Consider the following 14070-nt stretch of genomic DNA (forward strand, 5'->3'; position numbering starts at 1 on the left):
GATCGAGAACCCTCTCCCCTCGTGTGTTACACGTGACATGTTGGTAATATTTTGGGAAGACTTTTTTCAGGTTGGAGGAGTTAAAATCCCCCACCAGAATAAAGCAGCCATCAGGATAAGCAGACTCCAAATCATTAATTGTCCCATACAGTTCCTTTAGTGCAGCCTCTTCATTTGCACGGGGGTGGATGTAGACAACTGACAGTATAATTGCACTGAATTCCCTGGGCAGATATATTGGTCGTAGTAGTAGTGTTAAATACTCTATATCAGGAGAACACAAAGATTTCAGAGGCATCACATTCCTGCACCATGATTGGCGTATCATTGCACAGACTCATTGCACACGCCCCCTTTGTGTTTGTTGCCGGATAGAGCATACGACCTATCCAGTCGATAGATGGAAAATCCAGCTGGTTCTACCATGGAATCTTCACGTGAATCGTCCAGCCACGTCTCTGATAGGGCTAAGATGTTAACATCCCTCATCTCCCGAGTGAAATGGATTCTCGCCCGTAGCTCCGAAAGTTTGTTCTCTAAGGACTGAACATTGGACAGTAGAATGGACGGCAGCGGTGGTTTATCCGCGCGTCTTCTCGTCCGAACGAGGACTCCAGCTCGCTTTCCCCGGTGCCAGCGTCTCCTCCTCCGCCTCGCTGGTGTTGATATCAGCGGCAGGACAATGGAAGACGCGTCGGCAACAATCTCCGACGGAGGAACCGCCGAAAACTCCGGAGAACGGTAACCGATCGTCGTTCTGATGTTCAGTAATGTTTGCCTATCGTATGTGTGTGTACATCTTACACTATGTGTGCCTAAAGTGACCACTAAGACTGCAAACAATTGCAAAGGTAGCGCGACGGCCAGCCCTCCACTTCTCCACGGCGCCATCATCCTCCCCACTGCTCTGCTTCTGGGTTTTTCCGGGTTGCAACTGGTTACGCCCACCGTGGGACTCGCCATACATATGCACGGAATTTCGGGTTTTCTAGGCAACTATGCACGGAATGACATGCACTGGGTCCGTGCAATGTATACTAAAAAGGCTGGAGATCAGGCTGGGAAGATATATTGCATCTTTTTCTTTTACAACAGAAGGGATGCCAGCAGCAGAGAGAACAGTTTTATCAGATTCTATGTGTTGGTGAATGCTCTCTTCTCTGCCAGAGCTCCTAGCAGGTCAGACGCTGCTCCTCACCATGCCAAGTAGCCTTGGCGATGGACCGAATGTAGATTTATTTCATTTTTCTGAAGGCTATTATAACTCCGTCAGCTTTCATTTCTGAGTCTCTTTCCTCATCCCTGCGTGTCGTATTGTTTCTGTCCTCGGCCACGTCTCCGGCCCCCGACTTATCTCTTCTCCATCTCCCGTCTGTCACCGCCTTCCGGCCTCCATCTCTTTGTGCTGTCATAACAAATCTAGTATTTACAGCTCTCAGCTTTCTGCTCGATAACTTACAGTACAAGACTGTAGTTGCTCTGGGCATCTCAATGTAGTGAATGTTTGTGCTTATGTGAGTGAATGTGTGCGTGCGTCCTTAACTGATCTCTTCAAACTCCCCCCCCCCCCCCCCCCCCCGATTTAACCTGTAATAGATGGATACATTGATGCCCAGATACAGATAAATAAGAGTTAAAAGCATATCGTTTAGTCTAAAGTAAACTGTACAAAATATGAAACGTCATTGTAATCAGGGTATTGTAATTATGTGTGTCAATTCTGCCAAGTAGGAGGCAACATTAAGGCCAATCATCAAATACTCTGTTAGAACAGCTGTCACCAGTATGGAAATGATTATGGTCTCAAATGGAATCACAACAACAGAGAAAAGTGTTCCCTCAGCTATTTAAAGCAGGCTACTTCAATGGGGAAAGGACAATAATGTACAAGAGCATTCAAGTACAGATAATCACAAATGTTATTGTAATAATTATCATTATGTATATTTCTCAGCCACTGACAGAATCAGTTATTCTGTTTCGCTCTCCTTAGTGTTCTATTAGCACCTCTAGAACTGTCACATATGTGGAAGTCATCTGCTATTTTGCTCTGCACTTTAACAACACCATATGTTTGTCAGAGGTAACAGAGAATAAACACAGCGTTGTGAAATAGGCTTCTCAGAGTCGTTGAATGTTGACAAAATGTTGCCCAAAGGAGTCAAGTGTTGATAACAGCCCACCTGAGTGTTTTTCCTTTCTCTCTCCCACGCACAGTTTCTCTCATCCCTCCATTTCTCCACTCTCCTCCTCTCACTGAAACTAAACTCACTGACATGATTTGATATTTTTTGCTCTCTTACTAATATTACCATCAGTACTCTCTCTCTCTCTCTCTCTCTCTCACACACACACACACACACACACACACACACACACACACACACACACACACACACACACACACACACACACACACACACACACACACAACATATACACTACATATACATTCAATAAACACATTTTCTCTTTTTATTCAATTTCTGCCTCTTCCCTCCATCATCCCAACCTCCTTTTCTACCTTCTGGCCTTCTTCAAATTCCACTCTGACCTCGCTCCATCCCTCTATCTAAACCCCCCCCCCCTCTCTCTCCTCCTCATCCACACCTCGTTCTCTCCATCCTCTCTCTCTCTCCTCACCTCTTTGCGGCTCTCATCCAGCTCCTTGGTGCTCTCCATGTTGACCATGGTGCTGTTAGAGGCCCCTACGCTATTGGCCGTGGTGAGCCCGTCCTGAGAGCCCGCCCCGCAGTTCTCAGAGGGCACGATGGTGCTCCCGTGCTTGCCGTCCATGATCATCTCCATGCCGCCGCCCTTGACGGGCGTCAGGTCGCCCTCCGTCTCCACGACGATGCCGTGGCGCTTGTCGGCGCGGTAGCGCTTGCCCATGTACTTGTAGAAGAGGAGGCGGCGGTCGGCGACCCAGGCGAGTATCACACACACCGGGAAGTATAGCAGAGTCACCAGAGCCTCCCACACCTAGAGGACAATGAATGGATGAGACACATGAGGTATTAGGTAGGAGTATTGCTTGACTTCCAATCCACTTTCTTTCATAGGAACAGTCAAAACGTGGAGTGAACATAAGGCTGCTGTAAACAAGCTGAAACACACACGCACACACACACACACACACACACACACACACACACACACACACACACACACACACACACACACACACACACACACACACACACACACACACACACACACACACACACACACCCACACACACACACACACACACACACACACACACACACACACACACACACACACACACACACACGAAATATTTATTTATGTCCACATAATAAGAAGTACAGGATGTACAAAGGACATAAACAGTCAGATGAAGGGAAAACAGCCAGTTACAAAGTGCATGTGAAGCAGAGCATTGTTACATACAAAACAAAAGATGGCATACTTGTCGAACACAGCGGACAACAATCATGGGTAAAGGAAGCAACGCCTCCTCCAAATTGAGTGGCTTCCTATAATAGCTGATATTGAGCAGTACCTTGCTAATTGTTTAGCCCTCCTTTTGGAGAGGCCGGCCATTTGCAGGCCCCTCACAACCAACTTGTGCACGTGTCCTAGACCAGTGTATATCAACCCTGGCAAACGTCCCAATTTTGGGCCGGGGCTACTGCTGAGGTGTGCCGCGCCGTTTGAAGAAGGTTTGAAAAAATATAATTTTGAACAATAATAATAATCAGGCATGCAAACAGCCCCGAGGTGAAAAGGGTGACAACATGCAGTTTTTTTCGGGTCAGGTGTCACACTATTGCCCTATTTGGATTAAAAACGGCTAGTGGAAGCTGAAAAGCTACAAGTTTGCATGTCTGAATAATGCAAAAACAGAAATATTTGTTTGCATTTGCTTTTTTTCTATATATATATATATACCGTATATCTAGGTGTGCCCTGGGATTTTTTGGCTATGCCAGGTGTGCCTTGGCACAAAAAAGGTTGATAGACACTGTCCTAGACTACAAAAAGATAAAAACCAAAAGTTTACATCTGTAGCCAAGCTGAGAGATGGTCTGCTCTAGCTGATAATATTGTTGCACTTTGGTTAGGAAGGCTTCCTGTAAGCTGTAATCAAAAGTACAGCCGACCTCGAGAATGAATGAATGTCAACACGCAGCTATGGAAATAAATAAATGCAAGGCTCTTCATTTTCTCCAGTTGAATGGGAATGAAGGGATAAAAGGTTCATCTTATTTCACACATTGAACTACATACAACCTTGACTCTCAAGACAAAAATATGTCATTTTTTATCCTGCTCTGAAATGAGATGAACAGGTCAAGAACATCGCCAAAAGCCTGTGTTTATCATGTTGGAATTATTTATCTACAGATCTACAAGCTCACATCGCGATGCGACGCTTTGATGGTACTATACTGTTCCATTACACGTCAAATCAGATGACTCTCTTCTTAAGTTTTAGTCCTATTTAGGGGTGGGCGCAATGGCGTGAGGCACACACAAACTGACAATTTCCTGAGTTGCAGTGGCGACATTTTCCCTCACCGGCATTATGTTTTGTTATTTCGGGGACTTGCTGTGCGGCTATGTGGGAGGAAAGGCACAGCACACTGCAATTTTGGTGTCAATGAGGACCACAATTCGCACCATCTACCGCCCACCTGCTTGAACCAGGTAAACCGACGTGCAGCAAAGGAGCACGCTTGTATTTAGTTCCATTTTTGGTTTTGGTTGCTATGCACCGGGATAGATGTCTCCAAATGACACAACCCCACTTTATAAATGTTATGCTTGTTATGTTAAAGGAGTAGTTCACCCAAAAAATGACTTATTTCCTATCAATTACACACCCCATGAAACATTGAATTCATGGAGATTTTTTAGTTTTTGTCGCAATCCTGGGGCACGGGTGGGCCCCAAATGACTATGGGCCCCAACGCAACTGCGTGGTCTGCGTCCCGCTAGTTACACGTCTGCACATGTGGTAACGGTTGAAGGCTTGTATCCAACTAAACTGATGTGCATCATGATGCACTGAGAATATTGAAGGCATGATATCCATTTAGGTTTCTCCTTCATAAAAGGCTGGTCAGCTATATTGAGTATTGTATTGGGCTAGAGCAGTGGCGGAAAAAGTACTACAATTCTTACTTAAGTAAAAGTACCAATACTGCAATTTATAAATACTCTGTTACAAGTGAAAGTCCAGAATTCAAAATTTACTTCTACAAGATTCTACTTGTAGATCGGCTATTTTCAAATAGCCTAGGTATAAAATAGGGCTAAGTGGTTAATGTATGTTTTATAATATCATAATTTATATCTGAAAAGTAACTAGTAAGTAAAGTTTGCAAATAATTGTAGTGGAGTAAAAGTACAACATTTGCCTCAGAGATGTAGTGGAGTAGAAGTAAAAGTATTGGAAATAAAAAGTACAAATACCTAAAAAAATTACTTGAGATGCTAGGAGAGAGATAGCCTGGTAAACCCTCCCTCCAGAAATCTCATTTGTATTTTATTTCAGGAGTGAGTCTGGCCTGCAGACCTATATAGCAATTTGGCTGTGGGCTGGAGCTGGGCGGGAGTAATGTAGCTTTGATGGAGAGACCATGCGCCCATCCTCATCGACGGTGCTGCAGTGGAAAGGGTCAGCGAGTTCAAGTTCCTCGGAGTACACATCGAGGAGGACCTCAAATGGGAGACGCACTCCACACACGTGAGGAAAAAGGCTCAGCAGCGACTGTACTGGCTCCGCCGCCTGAAGAAGCTCGGAGTAGGACGTCGCATCCTCAGGCTGTACTACAACAGTTCTGTCGAAGGCATCCTAACAGGCTGTGTCACGGCCTGGTACGGGAACTGCACTGCCCGAGAAAAGATCAGCCTACAACGAGTAGTGCGATCGGCAGAGCGGATAATGGGAATCGAGCTCCCAGCGCTCCAGGAACTGTACAAAAAGCGGTGCGTGCTCAAAGCCAAGCGCATCATCAAGGACAAGCACCACCCAAGTCACAGACTGTTCAACCCCCTACAACGACCGCGACCGGGCAAGGGGCTCTACCGCAGTATCAAGAGTTCCACCACCAGATACTGGTGTAGTTTCAATCCGGCTGCTGTCAGAATGCTGAATGGGGAATAAGCCTGAATGAGGCATAGGCCTTGTTCAGCAGCCTGACAACAGGCAGCGCAGACTTTTTTTTCTGGCTCTTGCTGAACACACCTGTGGATTATACTAGGGACAATGACTTGGACTTTAGCCCCCCCTCGGACACACCTGTGGACTACACCAGGTACAAATGACTTTTTGTTGCACTCTCTCATGGAGCTACTTGCGGATTATACTAGGGTCAGTCCACTCTAGGTGGACACGCACTGACCTTTTGCACCTTAATCCCTTGTATAACGCACTGACTTTTTTTTGTGGTCTTTTTTATTGTGCTCCTTTTCCTCTAAGCACCTTAACGTCCACTGTCTATCATGCACAGTATAAGTATAACATGCACAGTATACAATACATTGCTGCTATGCTCAGGCACCTTAGTTTAGTTTTGTTTAGCTTTTTTTTAGTTTTTATTATCTCAGGTTTTTGTAAATATGTAGATAACTTGTCTGGCCTTCTGTTGCTCTCTTGTTTTGATCTCCTTCCCACTTACCCCCCACCCTCTTCTTCTCCCCCCCCCCTCTTCTTTCTATGGAAACTAACGTTGCGATGGGAACGATGTACAAAAAAGAATTTCACCCACTTTTTTACCTTGTAAACCTGTGATGTGACAATAAAACTGATTCTGATTCTGATGTCCAAGTGGCCCTTTGATGTCCAATTAAGCCACTTTAGGCTGCAGTGATTATCACCAGGAGTAATTGGTTTGTCTGTGATGTTAATGAGCAGCTTGTATGAAAGGTGTATTGATTAGTGATGTGCGAACCACTCGGTTTCCACCTGATTGGCCTACCTCAGCTGTCAATCACAAAACAATGAGCGAGGACGCTGATTGGAGAGTCCATTTGGTGGACGAGCAAGAAACGCCCAGATAAGCCTTCAGGCCAGACTCACTCCTGAAATCAAATGGAAATGAGAATTCCGGAGGGAGGGGCTTTACCAGGCTAGGAGAGAGATGCTAGGAGCATGAAGGAACAGTTTTTTATTTTTATTTTTCCAGTTTTCAGCCAGTAGATTTGGACGGACTGTCGGGCTGACCGACTGAACGACCAACCAACCTCGCAATTCTTCAAGCCCCACTCAACTTTACTGGACATGACTTGACATTGTGCACACTGCAGCAGTGTTGATTTTCACAGCAAATTTTGATTTAGTGTTAGTCATAGTCTTTTGAAAAAAAATCCATTTAGTTTTAGTCATATTTTTGTCATCTGAAACGTTTTAGTTTTTGTCTAGTTTTAGTCAACTAAATATCGTAAGATTTTAGTCGACTAAATCTACAGTTGATTTAGTCGACTAAAATGTATTTTGGCGGTGCCTTGATAGCGTCGTAATGGCTGATTTTACACTTGGTTGCATGCTGAAAATAGATCTACAAGCTCACAACGCGTCGCAGCGGGTCGCAGCGCGTCGCAGCGCAGCTTGTAGATCTGCTATTTTCAGAGCGCAACACCTGAGCGCAACGAAACATAAAATGACTTGTCTTTTAGTTCTACTGGATCTTTTATCCACTCGTTCCTCACTAACATTTTAGTCAAGATTTTTATTTGTGTTAGTTTTAGTCATCGTAGCTTAGTTTTTATTTAGTTTTCGTCAGTGAAAAAAGGTAGTCGACGAAATCAACACTGCACTGCAGCCATGCTCTCTCTCTCTTACCTCCACCTCTCCTGGTGAAATGACGGCCAGGATCAGGTAGAGCCAGATGTAGGCGAAGATGCTCCAGAAGGCGGTGATGAAGAAGACGCGCAGGTGTTTGATCTTCCTGGTCTCCCCTTCGGGGATCACCCACACGCAGATCCCGAGGATCACAAACATGTTGAAGGCGGCGCTGCCAACGATGGTCCCTGGGCCCAACTCACCGGCCTCGAAGTGGTGTCCGCACACCTGCAGGGATGTGTGTGTGTGTGTGTGTGTGTGTGTGTGGAGGGAGGGAGGGAGGGGTGGGATGTGACGATCAGAAAGACAGGTGAAAGGAGATAAGAACTAACAGATCTATGGGCTTGTGTAAACAACACATCAGGGAGACCAGGCTGGAGAATCTCGGAGAAACTTGTACAGACTGAAGGATGACAGTGAAATAGTGACAGCAAGAAAGACAAATGGAACTCGATTGACGATTAACGTTTTTTTTCCACTTGGATGTTGTCAACGGAAAAGACTGTACGTGTATCACTGTCACTGTCATGTCTTGTCTGTGTAAAACCAGGGAATGCCAACTCACTCAAGTTCCATTATACAGTAGTTGATCATCTGTGCGTGTTAGAAATATATGTTTTTCAACAAATCTCTGAACTCTTTGCCTGCGGATTCTGCAATTTTGTGTTTTCAGTGGTTTTCCACCAGATGGCGTTGTTGTCAACCGTAGGAATGATGCTTTCACTGCCAGATGACGTCAGACCCGGAATTAACCCGGGTAAAAGTAAAAAAATAATAATAATCTCGTTTACTTCCTGTTTATTTCCTGTGGAAAGATGCCTATATCTCTGTTCCTCTTGCTTTACGGCAAAAACAAGCTTTTACATCCCCCCCCTCTACTACGACAACCCTGTGCGCGTGATGAGGCGATGTCCGTGAGGACGGAGGTCACGGAGAATATTCCATGATCTTTCAAAGGTACAGTAAAATCGCTCTTTTTCGCTGGCAGTGGGGTGACAATATTACACTATCACTCTGGCAGTCAAAGAGTTAATTACCCCAACATTGTTCTTGTGAAGTAGTTTTGTTCTTATTGGAGAAGATTATAAAGATCCTTAGATCCGGTTAGAGACGGAGTGTCCATTGTGCTACACATTAGTGATGCACGGGTCAGGTTTTTTCATAACCCGCCCCACCCGCCCCGCACGGGAGCCCAACCCGCCCCAACCCGTACCGTGAAAATGAATACAAATCAACGACCCAGCCCGTACCGCCGCAACCTGACAAAAAACAAACAAACACACAAGCAAGTCCATTCAATTGCTTTCCAGAGAGAGAGAGAGAGGGGGGGGGGGGCAGAGGGAGGGAGAGAGAGAGCGCACGCTCACGCAAGAGAGAAGGTGTGTGTTGGTGTTTTTTTTCTTCTTCCGTGAGTCGACCCGCTTCGCCCGCCCTGCGATAATTGCGTCATTAATCTATAACCCGTCCGCCCGCCCCCGCGGGACCTGCAGGCTATGGGTCGGCCCGCGCATCACTACTAGCCTACACATATTACATTGATAAACGTAAGTCAGAAGTTCTATAAGCTAGTGTGGTTTGCGTTAATGTGACCTGTGAAAAGAATATACACGTATACTTTCAGAGCTCAATTTGACAGAATTTTACTGTGCAAAGCAGTGGCAGGATACTACCGTATGTGAAGTCTTGCTGTCATCTTTGCGGTAGGGGTATTTGTCTTCATTGACCAGAGAGAATCACAAATAAAGAGAAACAAAGAATAGGAAAGGACGAGGGAGAGAAGAAGAGAGCTGGCAGTGGTGGAAAGTACTTAAGTACTGTACTTAAGTACATTTCTTAGGTATTTGTACTTTACTTGAGTATTTCCAATTTCCAATATTTTTACTTCTACTCCATTAGATCTCAGAGGCAAATATTGTACTTTTACTCGACTACAATTATTTGAAAACTTTAGTTACTAGTTACTTTTCAGACCTAAATTATGATATTAAGAAACAAACATACATTAACCACTTTAGTCCTATTCTATACCTAGGCTATTTGAAAATAGCAGATCTACAAGCTCACAACGCGTCTCATCGCGACGCGTTGTGAGCTTGTAGAACTGCTATTTTCAAACATTTTAGTACTTTTACTTTTAGTACTTTAAGTGCATTTTGATGCCAATACTTTTGCACTTTTACTCAAGTAATTTTTTTATTCTGTACTTTTACTTGTAACAGACTATTTCTATATTGCAGTATTGATACGTTTACTTAAGTAAAGAATTTTAGTACTTTTTCCACCACTGCGAGGGAGAGAAGAAGAGCGCTGGAGACGGAGAGATGGAAAGACGGAGAGAAAGGGAGAGAGAACGAGAGCTGGGGAGGGAGCTGTAAGCCTAAATGAGCCTGCATACACGTACGTAAAGATATGACACACACACACACACACACACCCGCGTGCGTACGTGTATATGTGCATACCTCTATGACAGACAGCAGTATTTCTGGAGCGCTGGAGCCCAGAGCCATCAGCGTCAGATTGGACACTGTCTCATTCCAGATTCGAACCGTCGCCACAGTCGTCTCCCCATTAGGCATGGTGATAGTCACCTCCTTCTCCTGTTGGACGCACACGCACACACGCACACACACGCACACGCACACGCACACACACACACACACACACACACGCACACACACACACACACACACACACACACACACACATACACACGTGCGCAGTACATGATCAGTTCGACAATTTCATCGCAGCGGAAACCTGTATGCCCAAAACCGTTACTTTTCAGGAAATGGAAAGAATAACCTGTGTTCCAATGGATGCAATGTGGTTATTATGTATTCACAAGCTACTGTTTATATTTTTCCTTGGTTAAATATTTATAAAAACCCACATACTGACCTAAGCACTTTCAACCAGACGTCCCCATTATGGGAAAATAGACGATACAGTACAAGTTCATGGTGATGGTGGTGGTTGAGTTGCGATGTGATACGTGGTGAGCTTGTAGATATTTTTGCTGCTTTTAGCAACACTGTCACACAACAAAGTATAAAAAATTAAATATGGAGGAGATATAAGGTTTCTGCTTTGATACTGCTGAATGCAGTGGTGTAAAGTAACTAAGTACATTTACTCAAGTACTGTACTTAAGTACAATTTTTAGGTATTTTTTACTTTACTGGAGTATTTCCAATTTTCAGTACTTTTACTTCTACTCCACTACATTTTAGAAGTTCTGGCAGAAACCTTGTATCTCCTTATTTCAACTTTCTTATGTTTTTTGGTAAATGAATGCGCTACTACTCCATCATACAAGTAGTCGCACAAACGCAGTTAAAATAGCAGACAAGATCGGCTATTTTAACTATTTTAAAATGTTTTTTAAAACAATAATAAAAAGGAAGGGTTTTGGACATACAGTACAAGGTTTCTACCTGACACAGCAACGATTTCAAGGTTGACGGAGCCCCCCAGGGGGACCCGGGAGCAAGTCATGGGTTCATTGCCTTGCTCAAGGACACTTTGACAGGGATGGATGTATTGGCTATTGTTGGACTCAAGCTCATGGCCTAGCGTTCCTGGCCAGTCTCTTTCTAACCGACCAGATGCTCCATTAATCTCTAGATAGAGATAGATTACTGTCTCTATATATTATACAGCATAATATTCAACACATTAAGCAGTTCATTTAGTGCTCTACTCCCCTATCTATATTACAATATTTGTCTTCCATTTCAGTCATAAATCATACTTCAGCCTTCTACAGTAGAAGCTCAACTCGCACGCACGCACGCACACGCACACACACACACACACACACACACACACACACACACACACACACACACACACACACACTCATTTACATTGACCCTGAAAAGGATGGATGGATGAATGTTCGCAGACTCTTCGCAGACACCTCTTTAACACATTGCTGTTGTCTCTCTACATTCCCTCTTTTTCTTTCTTCTTTCTTTTCACTGCTCTCTCTCTCTCTCTCTCTCTCATTTCACTCTTTCTCTCTAACAGAGATGTTTCAATACGGGTCTATCTATTCTAATACAAGGACATTTTGCCATCCCTGTGCAATGTATCATGATAGTGTCCTTGAACACTCAGTGCACAAGGGCCGCATGTACTGTGAAAATATGTATCTTGGTGACATATCTGCATAGTGACATTAGATTAGCATGTGTACTGTATTTCCTACTGTACATATATCATGCGTGGTTATTAATTGGTGGTTAAAGAAAGTAACCAGTGCCTGCCTGGGAGGTGATGGGTTTGAATCCCATGACTGGTAGGGGTTAAGTCACTCAACATCTAACTGCAGGGCATTTAAAAAAGACAAAAAAAAATGGGGCTAGCGGTATGGAGCCTTCTTGTGGCGGCCCTGTTCTCACTAATTTCACTGTACCACCCATTTCTCTACAATTGCTCATTCCTTTCGATTCTTCTTATTGTTATTTTCGAGCTGCGTTCGCTTCCCGCGTTCGCGCGTCTTACTTGTTGTAATATGGGGTAATCAGGGGCAAGAATAAAAAAGCTCTGATTTCTTTTTAAAATAGTTATGTCACTTATCGTGACACGTGATCGTGTAGATTAACCATTTTCACCATTTATAAAGAAACATATTGGATATAAACAAAACTAAGGACATTTTCTCTATGATTTTAGTTTTAATTAGTTTTATCAACACAATACAGTTTCAGTTAGTTAGTTGTTTTTTGTAAAGCCTTGTTTTAATTTTTTATCTCAGATAACTAAAATGTTTTGTCAATTCTACTTTCCATTATTTAGTTAACTATGATAACCCTGCTGTCGGGAACGGTTTGTTCTAGGCAGAGTTTGTGAAGTATCACACTCTATCTACCGCAGTACACTGTGTTTAGAGTGCCGTTAGAAGCAAGTGAGTGCAGGGCCGGAGTGGAGCTCCAAATCCGGCCGGGAGATACACGCCCACCCAGGCCACCCCGCGAATTTTTTTTTGGGGGGGCCCCATTTTTGGGGGGGGGGCCTTATTTTTGGGGGGCCTTTACAGTTAAGTTACAACAATTTCACATGAGAAATGTATCATCTGATGTTATTGTTATTAGCCTTTGGGGGGCCTTTACAGTTAAGTTACAACAATTTCACATGAGAAATGTATCATCTGATGTTATTGTTATTAGCCTTTGGGGGGCCTTTACAGTTAAGTTACAACAATTTCACATGAGAAATTTATCATCTGATCTACAAAAGAAAACAGTCAGACAATCTACAGCACTGCAGCAGACAGCAAAATAAATCTACAATGGATAAAGCTTTTTTGACAACTAATACCAAGGTTGTTATTGTTGCAGCTATAAGAAAAGCCATGTCAACTGGTGTTCATGTTATTAAAAGGGTCTAAGTCTGAGGGTACAAAATGGAACAAAGTGTTCTTATAGCCTATCAATAATATCAATCATTTATCTGGCCTCCTCAAGCTCCCCTGGGATGTCCCTGATGACTACCCCAATCCACACGTATGTTGAGAAGAATCAGTGGTGTACAGTAACTAAGTACAGTACTTGTACTCAAGTACTATACTTAAGTACAATTTTTAGGTATTTTTTACTTTACTGGAGTATTTACAATTTTCAGTACTTTTACTTCTACTCCACTACATCTCAGAGACAAATATTGTACTTTTACTCAACCACAATTATTAGAAAACTTTAGTTACTAGTTACTTTGTATATTTTGATTATTATTTCAAAACCACTTCAGCCCTGGCCCCATATACATTTCGGCCATTTGAAAATAGCAGATCTGCAAGCTCACATTGTGAGCTTGTAGATCTGCTATTTTCAAAAGATGTATACATTGTGCAAATGGGACATTCAGCAAAATTAGTACTTTCTACTTTTGGTTGGTAGTACTTTAAGTACATTTTGATACCAATACGTTTGTATTTTTACTCAAGTACATTTTGAATTCTGGACTTTTATTTGTAGAGTAGCCTACTTTTTTCCACCACTGAGAAGAACCAGTGTTTATAAACTTACTTGTTGTTGCTGGAGCAATGACTGCACGCTGGGGGCTCTGAACATTTCAGTCAGTTTGTAACATTTAGCTCCTTCCTTGGCTCTTTTTGTCTTGTCCCTTTCCCTTTCAGCTCCACCTGCCCTCTTTTTCTCTGACTTTGAGGGAATGGGGTTGGGGTTGGGATCCATAATATAACGTAACGTTACACTAGTTTATTTATTTATTTTGTCAAATAAATCCATCCA

General features: G+C 43.4%; 1 protein-coding gene across 1 annotated transcript in view; it reads right to left on the bottom strand.

Annotated features, from left to right (window-relative positions):
- The window catches only part of slc8a2b (solute carrier family 8 member 2b), a gene marked incomplete at its 3' end in the record, with an annotated part of 79563 nt that overhangs the window by 61478 nt on the left and 4015 nt on the right, over positions 1 to 14070 (bottom strand). Inside the window, exons 3-5 of the mRNA XM_080429499.1 lie at positions 10276 to 10413; positions 7814 to 8041; positions 2644 to 2982 (exon numbers count right to left, since the gene is read on the bottom strand). Of these exons, the coding sequence (XP_080285625.1) occupies positions 2644 to 2982; positions 7814 to 8041; positions 10276 to 10413 (705 nt within the window). The remainder of the gene's footprint in view (positions 1 to 2643; positions 2983 to 7813; positions 8042 to 10275; positions 10414 to 14070) is intronic.

Source organism: Gymnoscopelus braueri (genome assembly GCF_963280865.1).
Source record: "Gymnoscopelus braueri genome assembly, chromosome: 5".
NCBI classification, from domain to species: Eukaryota; Metazoa; Chordata; class Actinopteri; order Myctophiformes; family Myctophidae; genus Gymnoscopelus; species Gymnoscopelus braueri.